The sequence below is a fragment of the Lachnellula hyalina genome (genome assembly GCF_007821495.1).
Source record: "Lachnellula hyalina strain CBS 185.66 chromosome Unknown contig00088, whole genome shotgun sequence".
Taxonomy (NCBI): Eukaryota; Fungi; Ascomycota; class Leotiomycetes; order Helotiales; family Lachnaceae; genus Lachnellula; species Lachnellula hyalina.
Genome location: NW_022157202.1, coordinates 85,598 through 108,136, shown reverse-complemented (window position 1 = coordinate 108,136; position 22,539 = coordinate 85,598). Strand labels below are relative to the sequence as shown.

Below are 22,539 nucleotides of genomic sequence, written 5' to 3'. Positions count from 1 at the left end.
CATATGACCTTGAGATCAGTTAGCTAACTATATGAGCAAAGTTGACAGCTATTCGGGGCTTTCCGATAAAGTTTTCATCTTTGAACTTATTGATGGATATCCGGCCCGCGAGCCGTTCAAAAAGTAGAGACGAGGTACCCCTCTATTCTTCGCCGCAGTGGCGTTTTTAAACTTGTACAGATCGCTCCTGTCTTACCATCCATTCTGCAGGTAACAAGGGTACGTATTTCCTCGGTCTCATTTTTCCGGTGCTCGTGAGATGGCCTGTTGTGTCCAGCCAACCAACCACCTTGCCCTCCTCCGCATTTATCCAGAACTTGGCGGGAGAATCTGGGGAACTGCATGCTTCGAGAACATGGGGATGTAATTACCCAGAACCATCCTAGTCAATGTCCTGATCATAAAGGTCATGCTCAGTACATATAAGCTCTTCGTATACCTTCTTTCGTGGACCTTTCAATGTGCAGTTTGTTCGAGGATTAAGTACGCTAGTCTCTGGGACTGAATTACGTCGGCATCATGGGAAGGATCTTCAATGTTTCCCTAGCAGTTTTCGCTGCTACCGGGTAAAATTCCTGCTGCTAGTTTTTATCCAATTTCTGATTTCGATCTTTAGTTCCTTTCTTTTCGGATACGATGGGGGTGTCATGGTGAGCCAAAATCCTTAACAAAAAGCCATATTTCTTATCAGCTCAACAGTTGAGACTATCAATTGTTGAGCTGTGTTGGAACCAAAGGAAGACATCTCCACGTGGGGAGATAGCCCCCGAGACAGCTCCATACCCCAAATCCCCTCATTTTCATACTAATTCGTCAGTAGACAGATGTCATTGGTTCCAATAACTTCCTCAAGTATTTCAATACAACCGACACCTCTTCCATAATTGGCGCCATCAACTCAACGTTCAATGGAGGAGCCGTATTCGGATCCCTCATGGGAGGGCTTACAATGGATCGTTTTGGGAGGAGAATGACAATTCAGATAGGCGCGCTCATTTGTCTCGTTGGCGCAATTCTACAAGCGGCTGCCAAAAACCTCGGGATGATTCTTGTGGGAAGGATCTTTGCTGGCTGGGCTGTGGGACTGCTCAGCATGGCCGTTCCAGTCTACCAGTCCGAGTGTGCGCACCCTAAGATTCGTGGTTTGATTGTTGGCATGTCTCAACAGATGATCGGAATCGGATTTATTGTGTGAGTGGCTATGTTTGACGTCGACAGCAAGTTGTGCTAACTTTGGAAGTTCTACTTGGGTTGGTTTTGGCTCTGCTCATGCGGGAGACCAATCGCAGTTTCAGTGGAGATTTCCACTTGCTTTCCAAGCGGTGCCCTGTGTTGTGAGTATATTGACGACCTTAGTTTTTGCCTGTTTCTCACTGCATTTAGATACTGGCTATCGGTATGATCTTCTTTCCTGAAAGTCCTAGGCACTTGATGGCCACGGATCGTGAAGAAGAAGCCATGAGGGTTCTCAAAAAGCTGCATTACAACGGATCAAATGGTATGCATATAATGTTCTTTTTTGCCATTTCCTAGCCTTTCATGTTTAGAGGCTTATTATATTCCAGCGGATTGGGTTGAAACCGAGTTCAACGAAATCAAGCAAACTCTAGCGGCGGAGAAATCTGTCACTGTGCCAGGATGGAAAATCATGTTCACTGTTCCACAATGGAGAACTCGACTGTTCCATGGTGTTGCCGTCCAGGTATTTACACAATTAAGTGGTATCAGTAAGTCTTATTTACAAACGTTCATGGTTTTGCTTATTGATGCCAATATTGCCAGATGTGATTGGATATTACCAAGTCATCATGTATAAGGCGCTCGGATTCACGGGGGGAAAAGCTATTTTGATCTCGGGTATCTATAATTGCGTTGGCCCAGTTTCAAGTAAGTGCCTCGAATCCATTTTCGTAGACCAAATCCCCATTAACACCGCTTCAGATTTCATCTTTATCGTATTCATTCTCGATCGTGTCGGGCGTCGAAAGCCACTTCTGTTCGGAACTATTGGAATCACACTAGCATTAATTTGCGAAGGCGCCATCAATAGCCAGAATACTGAGGGAACCCGACATAGTCTCTCGATAGCCGGAGTCTTCTTCATATTCCTCGTGTCAATTATATTCTCCTTCTCCTTTGGCCCGATTTCGTGGGTGTACATGGGAGAAGTCATGCCAATGTAAGCTCCCCGCAATCAATTGGCTTTCTCTGGAGCCTATTCTAATATATTGCAGGCAAATCCGAGCTCGTGGAAATGCTTTCGCTACAGGTGAGTAGTGTGATTATGACTGTAGATGTGCAGGGTTTCTTTGCAGAGAATGGGAAACACCTATCCTGCAGACGGTCTATGCATCGCAAAGCAAAAACTAACGCCATATTAGGGATTGGAAACTGGCTCGTCGCAACATTCTTTGCGCAAATATCACCTATTGCCCTCGGCAATATTGGCTGGAAGTTCTATTTCGTCTTTGTTGCGTTTAACATTGCTATCACGTTTCCAGTTGTATTCTTTTTCTTCAAGGAAACAAACCAAGTGTCACTTGAGGATATCGATCTTCTATTTGGAGAGAGGGCGTTGGGAGCTTTGCCGGCTGATTTGCATAAAGAAGGCGCTTTGGAGGTGCTTCCGAAAACTGTCGATGCAGAGGTCCCAGACATCAAAGTGTAGTGCAGTTCATGGGAATAGTCAAGAACATTTTCAGCCACGAACTCCAAGGGAGGGAAGTAGAATGAATGGATTGTGACAAAGTCTCAAGTCCAGTCCAAGATTTAGAGATTAATATCCAAATTTCCGCAATCCTTTTATTGGCTCCAAGCTGCAGCTTACTTCGATCAGCAACTTTTAACGTACCATGGAGAAGCAGAAGCAGCTTCAGGTTCGGAATCAGAACGATCACATCTACAATAGCTATTACTAAACATGTATGCAGAGTCGATAAATGTCTGATCAATTGCATCTAGTTAAATGTTGATAACCAGGTACGATCGAGTTTACGACTTGGGACTGGACTGATAATGCCGATGGTAAATATGTATATCGAAATAGAGTCCCTATAAACAAGCTTTCGCCTTTCACCCGTCACCTGTTCTGTCTCCCATGCATCCCATCAGCAAGCGAACGACTGCCACTATGTAAGATCACCAAAGAAATCGATGCGTCCACTAAACCCCGTTACATGCGGCCTGGTTCACATTACCAGGATTGTTAGGAATAACCCCAGCAGCTACGGCATCTGATCACTGTTAGCTGACATTCATCTTAGTTCAAGAAGGTACTTACCTTGATATGACCATCTGTAGTCACCAAGCTGAGATTTCCACGTCCAGAATATCCAGCCATTGGTGTTTTTTTCGTAACTCAGTACTTGTGCTGCAAACCATTGCGTGTAGAAGCTCTTGTTGTCGGTCGGGTCCCATCCAGAAGTCCACTGGACGTCGTCAGGCACGCTAAGACTGAACTCTCCAACGATCGTAGGGGTTTCGTTGTCGCTGCAGCATGTTAGTTCTTTTCTAAAGCCACGCGTTTTCTAACTTACCTGTTCCGATTGTTGTTGCACGAGTCTGAGATATAAGCAGCTTGGCTTACGGCAACAGAACTGTCCCATTTGATGTATCTATGATCATCATACGCCATGAAGTTCGTATTACTCATGTATTGATTTGGGTCTCCCGAACCCCAGAGAGCATTCATTGTTTCTACGTGGACATAGTTATTCGACGTGACTCCTGCTGCCGATTCTGCGTTACGGATAGCCTGTAGATGTTATTCAGTAGATGCCACCGGTCGTTATTCATTGGTACGAACAGAGTAAGCGTTGGGATAATAGCTCGATCGCAGAGTCCCAATTGTGTCGGGATTCTGAACGGGTTCATTAACAATGCCAATCATGCCAACATTTCGGAATTCGTTTGTTGAGTGAATAATAGTTGTCAGCCTGTGAAAAGTTCTTGTGTTAGTAAGTGATTCAATGTCAAGGGCAAATCAGGATTCTTCCGCCAAGAATTTGAAAGATAGTCATGACTCTGCGCCAAGCAACAGGCTTTCGAAGGGATGTGGAATAGCAATGAGATGCTCATCAAGCTACATACCAGGAAAGAAACTGGGTAGCACGGTCATATTGGTAGTCGGCGTAGAAGCCTGGAGAAGAAGCATACTAGTGAAGTCAGTCTCAAGCTCAACATACTCCTTACAACTCTTTGGAAAGCAGCTCATGTAGGAGAATGACTCACTTGTCCCGTATCTGAGTTCTGTGATACTTGTGCTCCAGGGGCGCCGTGCAGATCAATAATGATATAGAACCCGGCATCACTCGCCCAGCCGCAGACTCTCTGCAGGTATGATAAACCTCCTTGAGGGAAGTGTTCACTATCACTGTACACCAGGGACTCCATCATCCAGTACCCGACTGGAATTCGGATGGTATTCAAGCCGTAGCTCTGCATCTGCGTGATGTCACTTTGGGTGATCCACGTGTTCCAGTGGTTCTGGAAAACACTGTTGGCTGTGCTCTGGCCCAAAGCCGACACGCAGTCAAACTCAGAGTTATATGATCCGCAACCCATATTGGACCATTCGGTTCCTGCAAGCCATGGTTCAAAGACGAATAGAGAACCTAGGTTGACTCCTCGAACCTTGCCTGAAGCCTGAAGCCATCTTTGGGAGATTGAGTTGCCCTGGGATGTATCATTGCCATTGAAGAGCTTTGTATCGTTGAAGAGGTTTGTACCGTCTAGTGCGAATATTTGTTTTTGTACTCCTGGGAACCATGCCGATGCATGAGACACAACAAGTGTGAAGAGGGCAAGATAAGTTGCAAACATTGTGAAGGAGTGTGACTGTTGCCAAATTTCGAAGGTTACTTTGGACTGAGAAAGTAATTACAAGAAACATATATAAGCTATATATAAGCAATAATTGAAAGAGGACACAGATTCAAACAAGAAAGAAGTAGAAGTGAATAATACTGTCCTCGTGGGTGAAAGAAGGCGAATGTGAATAAAAAGGAGATATATTCATTTTCTGGAGTATGACAGAGCCCGCAAGAAGCGGCCTGACCTCCAGAATACACCTTTATTTCCCCAAACCTTGTCATCCGACAATAGAAGAAGTATTTATTAGATAAAGCGAAGTTTTAAGTTAGTAACGTAACGTCGAACTTGGGGTTGGATGGACGGCATTCGCAAAACAAAACCAAGAGAGTTCCAGATTCGCCCCTATACAAGTCTGGTGTCAGTATGAACGAATCTGTGTATGTGACAGGTGGCTATTCAAGATTGCCGTGTGACATGCATAAAGATAAGGTGGCGTTTGAACCATTGCGTGGCAGTTGGGATAGTCCATTGTAGGCTTATGAGAGGATGTTAAGTCGGGGACATATCGGGCCTGTGATTTACCGATGGCACGCTAATGTTTCGGGCTTGTGATGTGGGGTAAGGTGCTCAACTCCGTAGATGACCTGCGTCAAGTGAATACCAGGGTAGCAACCAACTGAATGGATCAACTGCACGTAGGGACAGATCGAAATGACCCGACTCGGGCCTTCTAGACGCTTAAAAGAAGATTTTTACGGAAATCTTTACGCTCACTGGTCGGCTTAAATCTCCTAGGTTAAATCTCCAACCCTGTTTAGGACATTCTGCTTTAATACCACCTTGATCTGCAACCTTAAAATGTCATACCCATTGCACCGGCAATAAACATTCTTATAATCAGCCATCCCACAAAGTTTTCACTGGAATGTGATCTATATCAGCCATGCTAACGCTACTACTACTACTACTACTACTACTACTACTACTATCGCCTGATAAGAGCCAAAAGTTAAAATCAAAGGCTACACGTCTGTACAATAAATTACAGCGCACATAAACTTTATTGAAGTTGTACTTGGGTCTACTATATACCTTCAAGGAAGCATAAAATGGTAGCCCAGTTCGACTCTTGTAACACCGCACTGTTTCACACATCGACTGCCATAGGGCTTGCTCGCGTGCTCATTGGGGTGGGCTTTTATTGGGTGGTGAGTATATGTGTAGGTATGCAATGCTCATTGGCTAAGAATAGTTACTAGTATGTTCCCAAGTGCCCGCCGGCGTAGATTGTGACGCGTATGAGTAGCATTTATTAGTAAGTGCTCAGCTCAACTTGAACAAAGTAGATACTGTAAAGATGCACCCAAAGCGTTCGACTTGAGGCCTTCATCGCGCCCAGCTAAACCCCCCCTATTTTCAACTCTGAAGAGGGACTAGGCTGCACTAGTACGTATAACCCCTTTGCGAACTCAAACAAAGCGCCTCGCAAAGCTCCCACTCGCAGAACACTCTGACTTTTTTGAACCTAACAATCCCCATTGGCTTTTTTTTCTCCTAAGGATTACCCCAGAGTGGTCGATTGTGAGCACTATGTAGACCCCCCAGTGCTTACTCCACTATTGGCACCGTCGTGCAATTGCATATAACTAGTATTCTTAAGCGTCTTGTGGGATTTAGGCGCCGTAAAGCCCTCGCTAATATCAATCCCCCGCTCTGTACTCTCTTTCCACGATGTAGTATTTGTGGCGCGACTGTGGGTTGTAGGAATGAGGGACCTAAGGCTTTTGTAGACCGATGATCCATAAATTCTAAGTCGGACCAGGACGCCTGGCAAGGTAGACATGCAGGCTGCCATGATAGCGAGATTCATTTCTACAATACTGATACAAATTAGAATTTGTAAAGCGCAACAGGTATGACGAGACAGAAGTGAAAGCATATATCTTACGTTAGCGACGCAGTTATTGCGCTGTACCAAAATTTGTCTGCTCGATTGAGAGTTTTGACCGTGACAACCAGGCGCGCGATCGACACTCCGCAAGCCACGAGCCCAGCAAGAAAGATGACGAAAAGTCCGATTTTCTGGCGTTTGTTGACGCAGAGCTTCAAAATGCGCGGGATAGGTAAAGCGAAGATAAAGATATCAGATGCCACGTTAAACGCCGATTGGAATACGGTGAGGGAATACACATTCTTGCACAAGCTAAGCTTGGTTGAAACTGCTGTCATGCAATCCGCCAAGAATCCAGCTTGGACACCGAGATACGCAATGTAAAAGAGGGTAAAGAAGACGATGGCAAAGTAGCAAGACAGCCGTAGGGGCCGGTTGACGCCGAATATGCGGAGGTACAGGAGAAGAATGGAGAGCTTGACACAGTAGATTACGACGGGGTAGATGATAGACGTTGCAGAAAGTTGGCGCACGTTGGATAAGTTGAGAAGCGTGGTCACTCGAATATCCCAGATGTGTCTTCCGAAACCCAGCTTGAGGCAATTGAGCTCCGCGACCGTGTGTGCAGTAGATGCTAGGGCCGCTATAGCGCAAGTATCTATGTAGATGGAACAAGAAAAGTCAGGAAAGTGGATTACAACGGAGGGGAAATTAAGTATTGGATTCGCTCGATGACTTACAGTCATCCCACCCCATGGTACGGAGAATTCTTCCCTTGGCATACAGTCTCATGAGGACCACAATCCACATGAGGGTCAAGAAGACTGTGTTCAACACGATCAGCTCGGCATCGTGAGACGGCGGGTTGACAAAATTTGGCTCAACTCCTGGAGGCGGTGTTCCGGCAGGATAGTTCTCCAGAACGCTGTCAGGAATTCCAGCTATCGACATGATCTCGGCGGGTATACTTTGCAGTACGTTGGACGGAGACTTGAACAGGCTTTCGCAAATATTCATGTAAGATTCTTTCCAATTGAAGATGTCTTTACGAGAGAAAATGATTTGACATGAGAAGATAAAATAGAGAGATAGGAGAGCTACCCTTGTGGCTTATTATGGTTATGGTATGGCAAACACAAAGAGCCTCATGGTGGGCCAAATGTCTTTTGAAGATTTGCTATTCGTCTGCCACCACCTTCAGCATTGGTTTAAGCCGTGAGAGTTATTGTTGGATGAAATTGGGGGGGGGGGGGGGGGGGGTCAATGCAAGACTGCTAATTTGGCCGAGGAGGGTACCCCCCGTACTGTATGTGTTTGTGTGTGTGTTGCGAACCATGCTCATGCGAGTCGCATGCGTACAATAGCACAGTAATCCTCTCCCCCGGCCGGATAAAGTCATGGTAGGGGGGACCTTATCCCAAGAACACAGGTGCTAAAAGGAGAAATTAGAAATTCCAACAGCAATATATAACCAACCGAGCATTGCTGACCACCATCGCAGCACACACATGAGAATCCGAAAGGATACAGTATCAAGGTCCTGCAATGCAACCACCGTGAAGATGCCGCTACAGATGTGTTGCCATGATCCCACAAATCTCGACATGGTACCAGAGAAGCTTGACCTCAAAGCCCTCAAAGAAATTCGCTCCGCCTTGCTCTGTTGCTTTCTGCGCCTCCGTCTCATTGCTCTCATACTCGACCCAAATATCCAGCTCCATTCCCAATTCCCTCGCCACCAGCTCCCATATCCGGATCAAGCTGTCACGATCGTGTCTATACACGTTTTTCCTGGCACCTTCGGGCACCCAGGGCGGACGCAGCCAATGCTCGCCGGCTTCCAAGCTGGCGCTCAGCCCACCCATGAGCCAACTCCCCGTGCCTCGGGCTAGCGCCAACATCTGCTTGCATGCATGGACCTGGGTGTCCCAGTCAAAGCTGTGCAGAAACATGGTCGACGTTACGATGTCCTGCGAGCGCTGCAGCTCGGTCAGGCTGGAGACTGGGGCGAACAGATCTGCGGCTCTGAAGCGCTCTCCTGCCACGAAGCGGTCAGTGTCGCGGAACAAATCCTGGCCAATCTTCTCGAAGGCGGCGAAAACGTCCACGCCCATCAGCTGGGCGGGCGTCGCGCCATCGTGCACGAGTTTGCGCAGATCCTGGCCAACGCACGTCCCAATGTCGATGACTTGCGCCGGGCGATCTGCGGCGCCGCTTTGGAGGCGAGCGAGGAGCAAGGCGTAGCGAGGGTGGCTGGATAGACCGAGAGTGAGAAACCAGAACTCTCCAATACATGGGAAGGGAAAGATCTCCCATGCTGCCTCTCTCTTTCCGAATTGTCATCTCTGTCAGCGTGTGCCCTGTGTCCCAAACAAGAGACAAGAGAGACATCCAGCGAACCATACTGGCCATACATACCATTGCATATACGTGCCTTTCAACCTCTTCCGGGGCTATCCGGCTATACTCTTCAAACAGCTGACGGCATTCGGGGGTGAGTCTAGATCCAAATGAGACCTGATACCAGGGGAACTGTTTGGATGGTGGCAGTGTAGCAGCAAGCTTCACTAACGACTCTCCGGCGTCGACGTTTGTCGGCGTGGGTGGCAAAGGAGAAGTCATGCAGGGCGATGGAATCAGATGTGGATTTTTCGGTAAGGCTGGCTGTTGAATACTGGAAGTAGCTACATTTATAGGATTTCCTCGGACGATGCTCGCTGGTCACTGTAGACCTAGGTCACCTCCCTAAGGATGGGGCGCTTCGAGCGGTGTCGAGCAAGGCAATTTACCCCCTGCCCCTGACCTGATCCCAAAAACCGCATCTATACACTACAGGGTGCAACAGTCACTATAACGTCATCTCCCTTCACTGGAGCCACGACCCCCAAACACGGCTTCTTCAATTCCAACCGTGGAAAACCCAAAATTTGGTCGGCTTTAAATATATCAAAGCGGCTCAACGCTAAACCAATAAAAGTGAGTACTTCTTTCTGAGCAAGAAACCTCCCTGGGCAATGCGTCGTCCCGCTTCCAAACGGACGGAAACTTAAATTCTTTGCAAGAGACGGGTTTCTGAGGAAACGAGTAGCATCAAAGTCCGCTGCATTTGGACCAAAGACATCTTCGTCCATGAGGATTTGACGGTAAGGAACAAGCACCCTGCTTCCTGGCTGCAGTAGCTGGCCTCCCAATTCAAGGCAAGCAGTTATGTTTCGAACGGAAACTGAGGACGTGACAATCCGGAGCGTTTCTTGATAAAGTGCTACTAGTTGAGGGCATCGGTCCAGGTAATCGCTCAACTCGTTAGGAGTTTGGGCTTTAGATACCATGGGGGCTATTTCGCTCCGAATAGCTGAACAGAGATTTGGGGTCTCTACCAGATAAGCCATCATCCAAAAGCAAACTTTCCAAGCATTCCCATTGATACTATCAGCATTGTCAGCCCTTTGATTGTGCAACAATACATACTGGGAATACAACTTACACCCAGTAGGCCATCATTAAATTAGCAGCCATATCATATTCTCCAATGCCCGCAGCTCGCATCTCTCTCTCCATCGTCTCCACCAGCCAGCAGGCTCCCGGCCTTTGGCTCGCCGGCGCCTTGAAGTACGCTGTTAAGGCATCGAGCGATTTCTGTTTCGCCATTTGCATCTTTCTCGACCAGGGGCGCGGTATTTTGTAACTGAGCTGCCAGCTGCGTTCATCAAACTCGGAGAAGTTGTCGAGAAGGCCAGGGTTACACTCTAGGAGAGCTTCACCGAAGAACGCATTTGTCGCTCCTTCGAGAAGCGTCGCTTGGGTCCATTGAAGCAGAGAAACAATGTGTTTGCCATCTAGAGAAGATGATAGAACAACCTTTCCCCTAGTCCTAGTCCTTGATAGATTATTAGCGGTAAGGGATTGATGTATATTCCTGAGGAATTTATGTTGGAGCTTAGTGAGATGGATTCCGGGATGAAGTTGCTTGCGAAAGATTTCTTCCGAGAGCTGCCCCAGAGGCTTTCCGAATGGATTTGGATATCCAGTTCTGGATGGGCGGGGTTGCCACATTTTGGCAATCCCTGTTTCTGAGGAGCCCATCGAAGCCATCATCCCTTTCACATAAGCGTCGAAAACTAGCTCCTTTGTATTCTTGCTCATTGCTGCAGCATCCGCTGCCGAGGTCAATACGTAGATATTAGTACCGGCCACAGTAATCCCAAATGGCTTGCGAGTGTTTCGAAAATACAGTCGTCCATAGGTAAATGTCGAGTCGCTATCCATAAAGAATTTGAATGTATGACCTAGAACTATTTTGATAGACATGTATTAGCATGTTCTTACAGAAATTGATGAACTTAGGCTCCCCTTTCTCTTTAACGCACTCCGTATGAACTTACACGGAATCCAATAAGGGAGTTCCTTTGCATCTCTCGGATGAAGCATAGGAAAGATAGTAAAACGCCATAATCTCCATGACAATAGAGAAGTAAGTATGCTGAAGAAGCAGATTAAAGTCCAATGCGAAGAGCTCTGACTACAACATGTGATAATTTGCCCCAGAGAAATAAGCTGAAAAGCCAAAATGCTCGCAGCCATTTCGTATAGATTGCTGTCAAGGTAATTCGTGGTAAGTGAGCATTTGCATACGCACAAACATCGTATGAAAAGGAACCATCAAAAACAAAATGATCAGCTAACTGACTATTAATAGTAAGGCCTAAACATGCTTGCTTTTCTAACTCTCCTCAGCCTTCCTATTGCCTCGCTGAGTACTTTCAACAAGTTGCAGTGATATTCAGTGACCAAAAGTAATTATGCATGATCCATGATCCTGGCACACATTGCGGCCTAGAATCTCAAAGGCTTATCTGCAATGGTACTGTAAGCTGCCAACACTTCGCAAAACAGGGACAGGTGGTATGGATCAAACACGTAAAAGCCTTAGGCATGATTCATAACTCCAACCAACCGCGCTAGCACACTGACACTTTCTATCCTGGCTACATCTTTAGGCCGTCGAAACTGCCAAGTAGACTTCATAATACTTAATAGCCTAATCATGCAAAATCAGCCTCAGCCTCATTAATTTTATTGTGCATCCTCCCACCCTCGACCCCCTCCTCAAATCCCTCTCCCCTCCAGTCCACTTATCTATCTACAGGATTGCAAGCCAAATTCACAGAACGCGAAAGAAGCTCAAAGGTTTTCTTAACCATGACTTCAGTCGAGGTATCATGGCAAGAATGGTATCGACTTTGGGGAGATGATTTTCTTGGCATGGGTATGTTGAATTGCTATGCATTTGAAATAGATGCCCAGAAAAGATTGACAAGCTAAGTAACATCAATAGTGATGGCCATTTTCATCTCACAAGAGATTCTCAACTTCACCCTCAAGCTCTTATCCCTCGCTCGCCCCCATGCCCATACTCCAAGGACCTGGTTTGCCTTCTTTCTCAATCTTGACTACGCACTCGAATATCCTATGTTGTTCACATCGGTCCCATCCATATCCCAGACCACCCCGGATCGGGCTATCTCGAGCCCCGTCCCCGAACTTAGCAGCATAATCTTCCAGATTGTAGCGCTTCTCATCATCGAGAATCTCTTCTTCATTCTCCTGCTGAAGCATGTATTTCCTCATGGAGAGCGCGAATTTGCGGCTGCTATTGCTCTATCTTTGGAATTTCTGGCACCTCGAATGACGCTGTTGTTCGGAATTGCGTTACTGGAAGGTATTGATGTTTTGCGGATGGGGCAGTTGCATTTTGTGGGTATTATGGGGTGGTTGTTGTGTAGGCAAATTTTTGCTAGGAAAAGACTTTGAGAATCATGGTTTTGGATGGTAAAGATGCAGTGGGTGGACCGTAACAGGAAAGTAATTTAAGTCTATATACTCAAGTGTTTGGTTCAGGTCTAAAGACAAGGCCAGGCCTCCTGTTTTGAGGTAAAGCTGTTGTATTATAATGGTAGGAAAGCTGGACTTTCGGAAACAAACGAGCTATAGGCAATAAAAGTTTCTACCTTCTTCCAACTTCGGACCAGTCTTTCTTTTGCGAATTAAATAGACATCGGGGCCCTCAAGCTACTCATGCTTTCTTTTTGGATTCAAGACGATGGAAAGACTCCCCGCTCCGCTTGATAGCCTCTTGCAAGCTAACCTTTGGCTTATACCCTAAGACTCTCTTCGCCTTATCAATGCTAAAGGTCCTCGTCATACAACTGAACTTGATGCCCACTCGGTTCAGTCCCGACTTCTGCCTTCCAAAGGATATGATCCAAGTCACCCATTCAGCGATTGCTGCCATCATAAGTCCTACCACTTTCGGCATTGATCGTACATCCTCCTCCCTGGTAGGATATCCAGCCGCACTTCCTATTAGCCGAGCGAACTTCCAGAACGAAATGTGCTCATCGTTCGTGATGATGAATCCCTGGCCCGCAACAAGCATGTCCTCGGATGCTAGCATCTGGCCATGTGCGTTTAGCAGAGCTTCCGCGGCCAGGAACTGCGCATGGATCACATTCTCGTTGAACGTCCAGTCGCAGAGATTTTTGCCATTGCCAATCTGCCACTTATATTTTCCTTCTGCGGCGCGTTCCACAAGCGCTTTAGTGGTCGCGTCGCCCTCTCCGAATATCATCGAGGGCCGGATGCATGTTGTTAGCATACCGCCTGGGGTGGTACTGTTGGCATCAAGGACAAGTTGGTCGGCCACTGCTTTGGAGTGCGAGTAGATTTCTGTCTGGTCTGGGAGGTAGAGGAGGGGGAGAGAGTCATCACCCTCGGTCATGTCACTGACTGAGTCGTGCACAACGGAGGCACTGGATGTGTACACGAACGCTTTCACATCTAGCTTCTATCACACACTTTGTCAGCGTTGTCCGAGAGGTCGAGGAAATATGCGATGCTTCGATTTCTACGAGTTTATACTTGAATAAGCAGATAGGGAACAGCACAACTTACTCTAGCACACCCAACTAAATTACGTGTACCTTCAACATTGACTCTCATATAAAGTGGAAGATCCGATAGGCCAGCAGGTGGCGAGGCCGTGTGAAAGATGACCTCTGGGCGTGCTTTATTAAGTGCGGAAGAGATTTGGTTCTTGTCTGTGATATCTACATCGTAATACTCGACACCGACTACTCGATTGTGCCCGGTCTGGATATCGAACACGGAGACTCGAGGCACCGGCTCCAGCTTGAGAAGCTGCTTGACGGTATAATGACCAAGCGAGCCACAGCCCCCAATCACGAGGGCAGATTTGATCTTGGGCACACTACTAGACATGATGGGTGGTGATGTGGTGGTTTGTTTTGAAGAGCAGAAGTGTTAGGGGGATGCCGTTATAGAACATGTAGAGGTGGGAGACCCGCTCGCGAGGCAGCCAGCCAACTGGCGAAGCTGCCTGTTCAGGACAAAAACAGCACACCTCAAAAGCATTTCCTAAATTAAGACTTCTTGCCATGTTTCAATCAAATAGCATTGCTGATGGCTAGAATTTCGAGACCCCTTTTTCCCGCAGCATTTAAGATAAGGATTTACGACCAAGCCATACTGTAGGGATGCAATACACACCCATCCATCGAAAGAGTCGGGCGTGTTTCCCGCCTAATATTACATCTGCAGTGCGACACAAGCACACACTACGGCACACAAACAACGTCCACCCGGACCCTCCACCACCAACAATCCAACACCAACCCACATCAACCGGCCGTGTAGTGTGACGACTGAGTGACCATCCAAACCAAAGTCAGGCTCGCCACCGAGAATGGAACAGCCAATCCATTTGCAAACGACATGGTTTTGTAGAGAAGCGACTCGCTCGTGAAATGAGCCAAGGCAAGAGCATACGTCGACAAGGCGACCGCATAGATTCCCTTGTCATCAATGTTGTAGGCTGCGTAGGCACGCACAATCGACGCCAGAAGGGTCCATGTGCCGAAGAGGCGTGCGCTCAGAGGCGTTGCTTCGGCTCTTGCTGCGGGGCCTTGGTAGGTGCGACGCGCGATGGCGGGGGAGGTGTAGCAGGCGACGGTGTTGAAGACAGAGGCCGCCGATGTCTGAGGAGAGACGAAGAGAGGATGGGTTAGCTAACTCAAGGCTTGGACATGCGAGGAGGCGGCGGAGGAGGAGGACTTGCTAGCAAGAGCCAGTATGGCAGCGCCCCACCATGAGATGGGAGGAGCGAAGACATGGTGCTGCTACTCGTAATGATATCGCGATGGGTAAGCTGGAGTTCTGGTAGGGTGGGGGAAGTTGGGAAGTTGGGAAGTTGGGAATGAGGGAGCGAGGAAGTGAGACGGAAAATGGGGGCCTTCCGAGCGGTAGGCTTCTATCTGATTTTCAACAATATATTCTCAAATGGGATTGACGGGCACGGCACCCTTGAGCGAGCCTCGGTGAGTTTGCATGGGGTTACACCATACTACGGCCCGGAAATCTATCTGCATCTTCCGCCTCAGAACCAGCCTCCTTCATAGTCATGGGAACTACGAGTATTATCTGCATGATGCATGTGGCAGGGAACACTCCAACCCATGCTGTCCCCCTTTTTAAAATCTCCAGTAGTCTATTGAGCCGCCTAATAGCCGCCTAACACGGCGCCATGCAGAACGCTTCTATATATGGTTCAACTGTTAGACTGCATTGTCCCTTGTCTATGCACGGCGTCGATCCTTGTGCTGCATGAATGGCAAACTTAGTTACCCTTGGTCGCCGTTTTTGCTGTCACTTATACCAGGCTACGAGGCATGTGTATTTTGAGGCAACGGATAACCCCCAATTTTCTATGCTTTGGATAACGAGAAAAGCTGCTTCAACGTGACTACAGAAAGTAGTGTGAAGTTCGAGATGTTTCTCACAAAAGACCAAAAGTTCTTACAGCTATCTCTCGCGAAAATTCCGACTTCTAATATCAAACTCGCTTTCAGCCTTGTTGTACTGTGGTGGCTTGTGAGAACCTGCGATCTGTTTCGCAACTATTACTTCCGCCGTCCGGTAAGCACAATTCGCGAGTCCAATTTCTTCCACGCCAAGGCTAAAGATCAATAACCAAAACCTAGCGTAACGTATTTCTAGCCAGCAATTCTTCCTTCTTTGGAAAATGGTTTACGAGTCTTCGTGGCATTATGGGCACTCCTAATCTGGTCTCGCAAGCGTACTCGAAGGTCATGTACCAAGTTCACTACGAGATGGCTATCATTATACTGAGTTTCAAATAGGCCAAGGGAAGACCGTTCGCAATCCCGACTTTTGCCAACTACCATGTTTATATCTCCAAGCCCGAGCACATTAAAGATCTCAACAATGCGCCTGGACGCCAGCTGTCTTTCAATGGCGTGTTGTCCGATGTGAGTAAGATCTCAGGGTGGTAGCTTGCACTTGCCTGGCTAACACATCAGGTTGTCTATCCCGAATATACCATGCATGGTTATTCATACGACCCAGAGGATCCGCAGAACACCTGGTCCGTCGGAACTTTGAAATCGGGTTTTCACTCCTACCTACCATCTATGGGACCAGCCTTTCAAGAAATATTAAAACAAGTATTTGATGAAGAAGTAATGAAGGGGAAAAAGGAATACAACACAAACGGTATAGGTAACAGCACAAGAGCTATGTGCAGGAGCGTTTTTGTATACTTTGCTGATCATCCGCTTTTACTAGGATGGACAAATATCCGACCCTCCTCCGTAGTTCACAAAGTTACGTGTAACCTAAACACGCGTATGATTCTCGGGGAAGAAATTTGTATATTGGCACTTCTACCACGTCTTGTCTTTTCCATGGATCTAACATTCACACAGCAAAAAAACCTTCTATCGTGAAAGCAGCTTCCGATTATGCGCGAGATGCGGTAATTACAACGGAGGTGCTGCAGCGCATACCCTGGATCTTGCACTTGTGAGTTGAAAAAACAACAGCGTTTGGATTAGGTAGAATATTTGCTGAACAAACTTTTCATTAGTCTAGTAGGAAATGTTTTGATGAATTGGAGTGGAGCCAGAAAGCGTTTAGAACAATGCATTAGTACACTCGTCCACAATCGACTTGCACAAGGAAAGAATAGCGGAGTTGCCGCTGACAAGGAAAAACCTGTACCAATTCAAAAATCAATATACGAGAACACGCTAACCACTTTTCAATAATAGGTTGACTTGGTTCAATGGATGATTGATTCTCCTCGCAAAAACTCAAGTTCGATCGAGTTAGGCATCGTGCAGCGAATATTTGGATTTATCTTGGGCGCCGCATATCAAATGCCAATGGTTAGGCAACTCACTCATTAGCTTGCGCTAAGAGAGGACTACTCACTAAAACTGTAATCTGTTCTAGTTTATGACCTTTGCGTTGTATCGACTTGCCAAACATCCTGAATACATCCAACCTCTTCGAGGGGAAATTGCTTCATTGTTGTCACTTGACCCTGTTTCGGGTAACACCAAGAAGGACATGCCTCTACTTGACAGCTTTCTCAAGGAGACTGCCAGACTTCACCCTCTTACAAGTGGTAAGGAAATGAAATATACAAGCCTTCTCTCTAACCTATCCGTATCTTAACGTCTTGTATGTCAGAAGAACTAACAAATCACGATTATATAGGTAGTGCGGACCGAAAAGTCGTAACACCATTCACTTTCTCGGATGGAACTTATATTCCCGCTGATAACTACATTCGCATTGCGCAATATTCTTTGATGACAGATGCGGAGAATTATGCCAAGCCAACAGAATTCGACGGCTTCCGCTTCGTTGTCAACAACGACGAAATTAACGGAGCTGCGAATTCCCAGTCCCGATTTTGCCAGCCGAGCTCTGTATTTCCGTTCTGGGGAGCCGCTGGCCGCGCATGGTATGTATGAGTTCCCGGTTCTCTCATAAAAACATGATTTAGAAGGGAAAAAGGACCGAGGATATAGCAATAAGAAAGTGGATTTTACTGACAATTTGGAATGATGCGCAGTCCAGGCAGATTTTATGTCTCGATGCTTACTAAAATGATGGCTATACATGTCTTGACGCATTATGATATCAAGCTTACAGACGAGAAAACAAGACCAACATTTACTTGGGGTAATAATGTCGTGCCTAATCCGACGATGAGATTGCTCATACGTCGTCGTTGCAGCACAAATGATGAAGGTAGGTAAAAGATCCTAGAATTCACGCTTGGGAGAGACCGAGAAACTGATAATATATGAAAAATAGAATACGAAAAACCTGCGAATATTCCTCAGGAACCTCCCGCTGTTCCCCCCGCTGTTCCCTTCATAGGTCATGTCTTCGGGTTTCTCTGGAACAAAATGAATTACTTTGATAAAATAACGTATGGACAAGATTCCTCCTAATTATGTGTCCACATACCTTTATTATAAATCAGATTCTAACGTCCTAATGAACACATATTACAGCCAGCGGAATCCGCTTCCAATCTACACGTTAGCGATCCCAGGCTGCAAAATATACGTGGTAAACTCACCTGAGCTCATCACCGCCGTGCAGAAGCAAAAGACCCTAGCGTTCGAGCCTCTCGAAGCAAAATTAGCAAAAATGCTCTTTCACCCCAGTGTCAAAGGAGGTGAGATCATGCATGCGAATACGGATGCTAAGAAAGGTGAGCGGGGGCTTTATACAGAGGGGGCTGAAACCATACATGCTGCTTTGCTTCCGGGGCGTGGTCTTGATGAAATGAATCGCATCGCAATTCAAAACATTGCTGCTTCTTGCGATAGGCTTGACCTGCGAAACCATGGCAAGATAGTGGCATCACCAGTGAGGATCAAGTTGAGGCAATGGCTGCAACATCAAATTACCATGGCGACAACGAATTCCGTTTACGGCCCGATGAATCCATTCAAGGATCCAAAAGTTGAAGCGGGTTTCTGGTGAGTAATAGAAAACTTTCTCGTCATCATTCAAGTTTGGTTACAACTTGTAGAATCTATCTAATAGCTGCTGAAAGGGACTTCGAACGCAATATCGGCATGCTCCTGGTCAATATCTTGCCCAGTCTGACAGCGCGAAAAGGTTACCTGGGACGCGCAACAGTAGCCCAAGCATTTCACGAATATTTCTCCCAGAACGGCCACGAAAGCGCGTCTGTTCTCGTGAAAAACCGCTTCCAAATCTGCATTGAGCATGAGCTCCCACTAGAAGACATTGCGCGATTCGAAGTCGGCGGCGTGATCGCAACCACCGTAAGCACCGTGCCAGCGGCATTCTGGATGCTTTACTACGTGTACTCCAACCCTGACATTCTGGAACTTCTTCGTGAAGAGGTCGGCACGATCTTAAAGACAACCAGTCCTGATGCCACCCAAGGAACCGTCACGAGGACTTTGAATATTACGGAGCTCCGAACAGCGTGTCCGCTCCTCACCTCCTCATTCCAAGAAACGCTCCGCCACGCCTCCCTCGGCGCAGCAGTGCGGTTCGTCACCGAAGATACCATCATAGACGGGCGGCACCTCCTTAAAAAAGACTCCATCGTGGAAATGCCCGCCCACATCGTGCACTTCGACCCTTCTATCTGGGGTTCTTCAGTCACCGACTTCGACGCGTCCCGTTTCGTCCCCAGCACCAACGTGAAGAACTCAACGAACGCGACGAACGGGCAAGAGAATAGGAAGAAAAAGCTTCACCCCGGAGCCTTTCGTGCCTTCGGGGGTGGCAAGAACCTTTGTCCCGGTCGCCATTTTGCGGCTACGGAGATTTTGGCGCTGGTGGCTATGATGGTTATGCGCTATGATTTGCATGTTGCTACGACTACAACTGGGTGCTGGGCGCCGTTGACATCAGCGAAGAGCGGTATTGCGGCGGCAGTTAGGGAGCCAGATAAGGATATGGAGGTGGAGGTGAGGCTGAGAGAAGGGTATGAGGAGGGGAGATGGCATTTCGGTTGGAAGAGTCGGAATTAGTTTTTACAATTGATGATGTTGGTCGCTGAGGGATAGACTACACAGCATGGTTGAGGATGGCTGATATGTTGACCGAGGAAGGATCACAGTATGACAGTAGGACTCGAGGTAGCAGAGCATTGAATGTGGGCTTGGAAATGTAAATTCTCCTTTGAAAATAATAAATGCGGCAGGTTTTTAATTGTTCTGCACGGCTACTGGCTCAATATTACATGACTGCATATTGCCATCGAGACCGCGTGGATCAAGCAGCCACCGAATCCTTCCAAGTACATGAATGGCTTGCCACCTACCGCACGCGCATGTTAACAATCAATCTGAGTAAACGACCTTCCGCACTTGTCGAGGTTTGTTGGTGGCTGTTCTGGCCGTTAGGACTCTCGTTGGCTCTTGTGATCAATGTTCGCAGTTTGTCGGACCGGGTGTCTGCAGGTAATGCTATTATGGTGCATGTAGTGCAGTGCGGTGTTTATTCGTACAGTACTGTAACCTTATATTCCCCGTTTCCCACGTGGCAGAGCGTCTTCGCTCGTCCGCAACATGAGGTATCTATCTTCCAGACCATTAATTTCTACCAGGCTATCCAATATCCAACGTTGAGCCTCCCGCGCAGTGTGACCACTAATTTGAGTCCTATGTATCGCAGCTATGTCCCAATTTGCAGTCACCTTCTTGCTTGCAACTGTGCTTCTGCAAACTTCGATTTCGGCTGCAAGCCAGTCGATGGAACATTGTGTAAATAGGCTTTCGTTTTCCCCCCATACATTATGTTTCACAGTTCCTGATATATCCTTAGTGCGCGGCATTATCCGCTTCAATTGGATTGAACAAAGTACTTTTCCCCAATACCACGCTTTACGATGAGTCTGCAACATCCTATTTTGCTCAGCAGGAAGGAGAGCTGTCTCCTTACTGCTACGTCAAACCCACAAGCAGCTCAGACGTATCAATCATAGCCAAGACTCTCTTCCAATTGAACAGTGACCCCATTCCGGTGTGTCCGTTTGCCGTCAGGGGTGGCGGTCATCACACCGTGATTGGGATTGCCAACATCCACGACGGCATTACCATTGACCTCGGGAACATCAACCAAACAATTCTCAACAGCGACAAAACCATTGCCAGTGTGGGATCTGGTGCTCGCTGGGGCTCAGTATATTCGACTTTGGTCCCGGAAGGACTAGCTGTCTTAGGTGGTCGAGAATCGGGTATTGGAGTGGCAGGCTTCACTACTGGCGGTAAGGGATTGCATGGACGGCTCTTGAGAACAAAGTGTTTAAATGAATATTAATCCTTAAAATAGGTGGTATATCGTACTTCGGGGCCAGATACGGCTTTGGATGTGACCTAGTCTCGAATTTCGAAATCGTCCTCGCAAACGGTTCAATCAGCAACGCCAACGCACGAGACAACCCCGATCTCTTTACCGCTCTCAAAGGCGGCTCGAATAACTTCGGAATCGTAACTCGCTTCGACCTTAAAACCTTCGAATTGGGCCAATACTTTGGCGGCAGCATCTACTACCTCGGAAGCGAATCGCCGCAATTGATAGATGCCTTTGCTGCATTTACCTCCAACCTGAACTTCGATGATAGAGCTGGTCTGTTGCTCTCCATCATCTACACTGCTTCGGAGGGCTTTATCACTGCATGCACTTTCTCGTATACAGAAGCCATTGAAAATCCCCCATTGTTCGTCAATTTTACTTCGGCAATCCCGTCCTTGCTTTCCGAGACATCGGTTTCCAATCTGTCGTATTTTGCAGATGAGTTGGGAGGAGCGAATACTCCTGACAACCTCCGGTGAGTCTCTTTTTCCCGCTTCTCTTTCTATCACAACCAGCTAATAATGATTTCCCGTTTAGCCAAACATCTATAACCGCAACTGTAAAGCCTGTCGTGTCCCTTTTGCAACAAATATATCTCCTTTGGAATACTACTGTCCCGCTTATAAGTTCGGCTGAGAACCTGATCTGTTCGTTGACCTTGCAGCCGCTACCTGTCAGTTTCCTAAACGCAGGTCCTCTCCACGGAGGGAATGTCCTCGGTTTGAGCTCTTCCGGGGGGCCTTTGGTAGTTCTCACCCTAACTGTTCAATACACGTCTAAATCCTCGGACGAGCTCATCGCATGGACAACTAGGGAACTCTTCCGCAAGATCGATGCTCTTGCAAAAGAAACAGCGAGTTCGAATCCCTGGAAGTATTTGAACTATGCGGATGTAACGCAGGATGTTATTGGGTCTTATGGTGCGACCAATGTGCAGAAGCTGAAAGCTGCGAGTGCGAGCTTCGATCCGACCGGCTTTTTTCAGAGAGTGCAGCCTGGGGGATTCAAGGTGCGACGACCCAACTAGGCACTATATGGCTAATTCTGTAGTCGGACATATAACATGTGTCCGGGGATTTCTTTGGTAGCCATACTAGTGTAAACGTTTGATAGTATGCCTGAGAATATTATACAAGTCTTGCTTTTGAGGGACTTAAATGACAGGATCCTCGCCAAAGCGAAGGTTGGAGAAGAGTTTGCAAACAAAATAATTAAATATTGGAGTCTTGTGGCAGAAAGGAGTTGATTGAGTGCTTAACAGATCGGTTTGTGCTCGTATGCCGTGAAGTTGAGTTCGCAAATTTCGGTAATAGATGGGGGACTCAGTCGTCCACGCGTGCGGTTGCTGAAAGGGATCCGAAATCGGCTCTGTGAGGCATCCTCGTAAAGGTAGGCAGGGGAGCCAGAATCGACTCCTTGCTCAACGTCAGTACGATCTTGACTCGAATGCTGGCCTGCTGATGAAAGAACCTTGAGCCTCAATTCACCAACCTCCTCCCACAACGACTCTTTGGTGTGTTTTGAGCCACGCAAATCAACACGATGGCAAATAATAAAAAACGCTCCGAGCGACCTATTTCAGCTCAAAACGATACAAC

At 47.2% G+C, this 22,539-nt stretch overlaps 7 protein-coding genes across 7 annotated transcripts; 3 read left to right on the top strand and 4 right to left on the bottom strand.

Annotated features, from left to right (window-relative positions):
* Positions 1 to 519: 519 nt before the first annotated feature.
* Positions 520 to 2,668, top strand: mfs1_5 (MFS glucose transporter; the record flags this gene model as incomplete). Its single annotated transcript, XM_031150865.1, has 10 exons — positions 520 to 566; positions 617 to 650; positions 821 to 1,191; positions 1,241 to 1,334; positions 1,384 to 1,498; positions 1,566 to 1,727; positions 1,783 to 1,887; positions 1,942 to 2,179; positions 2,235 to 2,269; positions 2,382 to 2,668. 10 exons carry the CDS (start codon positions 520 to 522, stop codon positions 2,666 to 2,668), a joined length of 1,488 nt encoding a protein of 495 aa, XP_031004473.1.
* A 494-nt stretch (positions 2,669 to 3,162) lies between these two features.
* Positions 3,163 to 4,821, bottom strand: exgB (Glucan endo-1,6-beta-glucosidase; the record flags this gene model as incomplete). The annotated part of the gene is made up of 6 exons (XM_031150864.1): positions 3,163 to 3,233; positions 3,281 to 3,489; positions 3,537 to 3,754; positions 3,806 to 3,935; positions 4,090 to 4,154; positions 4,231 to 4,821. The coding sequence occupies 6 exons, from the start codon at positions 4,819 to 4,821 to the stop codon at positions 3,163 to 3,165; spliced, it is 1,284 nt and encodes a 427-aa protein (XP_031004472.1).
* Positions 4,822 to 8,271: 3,450 nt separating this feature from the next.
* trt5 (Methyltransferase) lies at positions 8,272 to 11,221 on the bottom strand (the record flags this gene model as incomplete). Its single annotated transcript, XM_031150863.1, has 5 exons — positions 8,272 to 9,030; positions 9,122 to 9,367; positions 9,532 to 10,129; positions 10,188 to 10,995; positions 11,086 to 11,221. Coding segments are annotated over 5 exons (2,547 nt in total), but the record flags the coding sequence as incomplete, so codon positions are not given.
* A 1,555-nt stretch (positions 11,222 to 12,776) lies between these two features.
* Positions 12,777 to 13,981, bottom strand: ERG26_1 (Sterol-4-alpha-carboxylate 3-dehydrogenase,decarboxylating; the record flags this gene model as incomplete). The annotated part of the gene is made up of 2 exons (XM_031150862.1): positions 12,777 to 13,547; positions 13,655 to 13,981. 2 exons carry the CDS (start codon positions 13,979 to 13,981, stop codon positions 12,777 to 12,779), a joined length of 1,098 nt encoding a protein of 365 aa, XP_031004470.1.
* A 419-nt stretch (positions 13,982 to 14,400) lies between these two features.
* On the bottom strand, positions 14,401 to 14,869 carry ERG28_0 (Ergosterol biosynthetic protein; the record flags this gene model as incomplete). Its single annotated transcript, XM_031150861.1, has 2 exons — positions 14,401 to 14,757; positions 14,867 to 14,869. The coding sequence occupies 2 exons, from the start codon at positions 14,867 to 14,869 to the stop codon at positions 14,401 to 14,403; spliced, it is 360 nt and encodes a 119-aa protein (XP_031004483.1).
* Positions 14,870 to 16,866: 1,997 nt separating this feature from the next.
* On the top strand, positions 16,867 to 19,614 carry P450-4 (Ent-kaurene oxidase P450-4; the record flags this gene model as incomplete). The annotated part of the gene is made up of 7 exons (XM_031150860.1): positions 16,867 to 16,965; positions 17,033 to 17,207; positions 17,300 to 17,549; positions 17,661 to 17,839; positions 17,906 to 18,023; positions 18,109 to 18,582; positions 18,660 to 19,614. The coding sequence occupies 7 exons, from the start codon at positions 16,867 to 16,869 to the stop codon at positions 19,612 to 19,614; spliced, it is 2,250 nt and encodes a 749-aa protein (XP_031004484.1).
* Positions 19,615 to 20,262: 648 nt separating this feature from the next.
* LHYA1_G005917 (putative FAD-linked oxidoreductase) lies at positions 20,263 to 21,968 on the top strand (the record flags this gene model as incomplete). The annotated part of the gene is made up of 4 exons (XM_031150859.1): positions 20,263 to 20,349; positions 20,411 to 20,852; positions 20,918 to 21,416; positions 21,479 to 21,968. 4 exons carry the CDS (start codon positions 20,263 to 20,265, stop codon positions 21,966 to 21,968), a joined length of 1,518 nt encoding a protein of 505 aa, XP_031004491.1.
* Between the last annotated feature and the right edge of the window lie 571 nt (positions 21,969 to 22,539).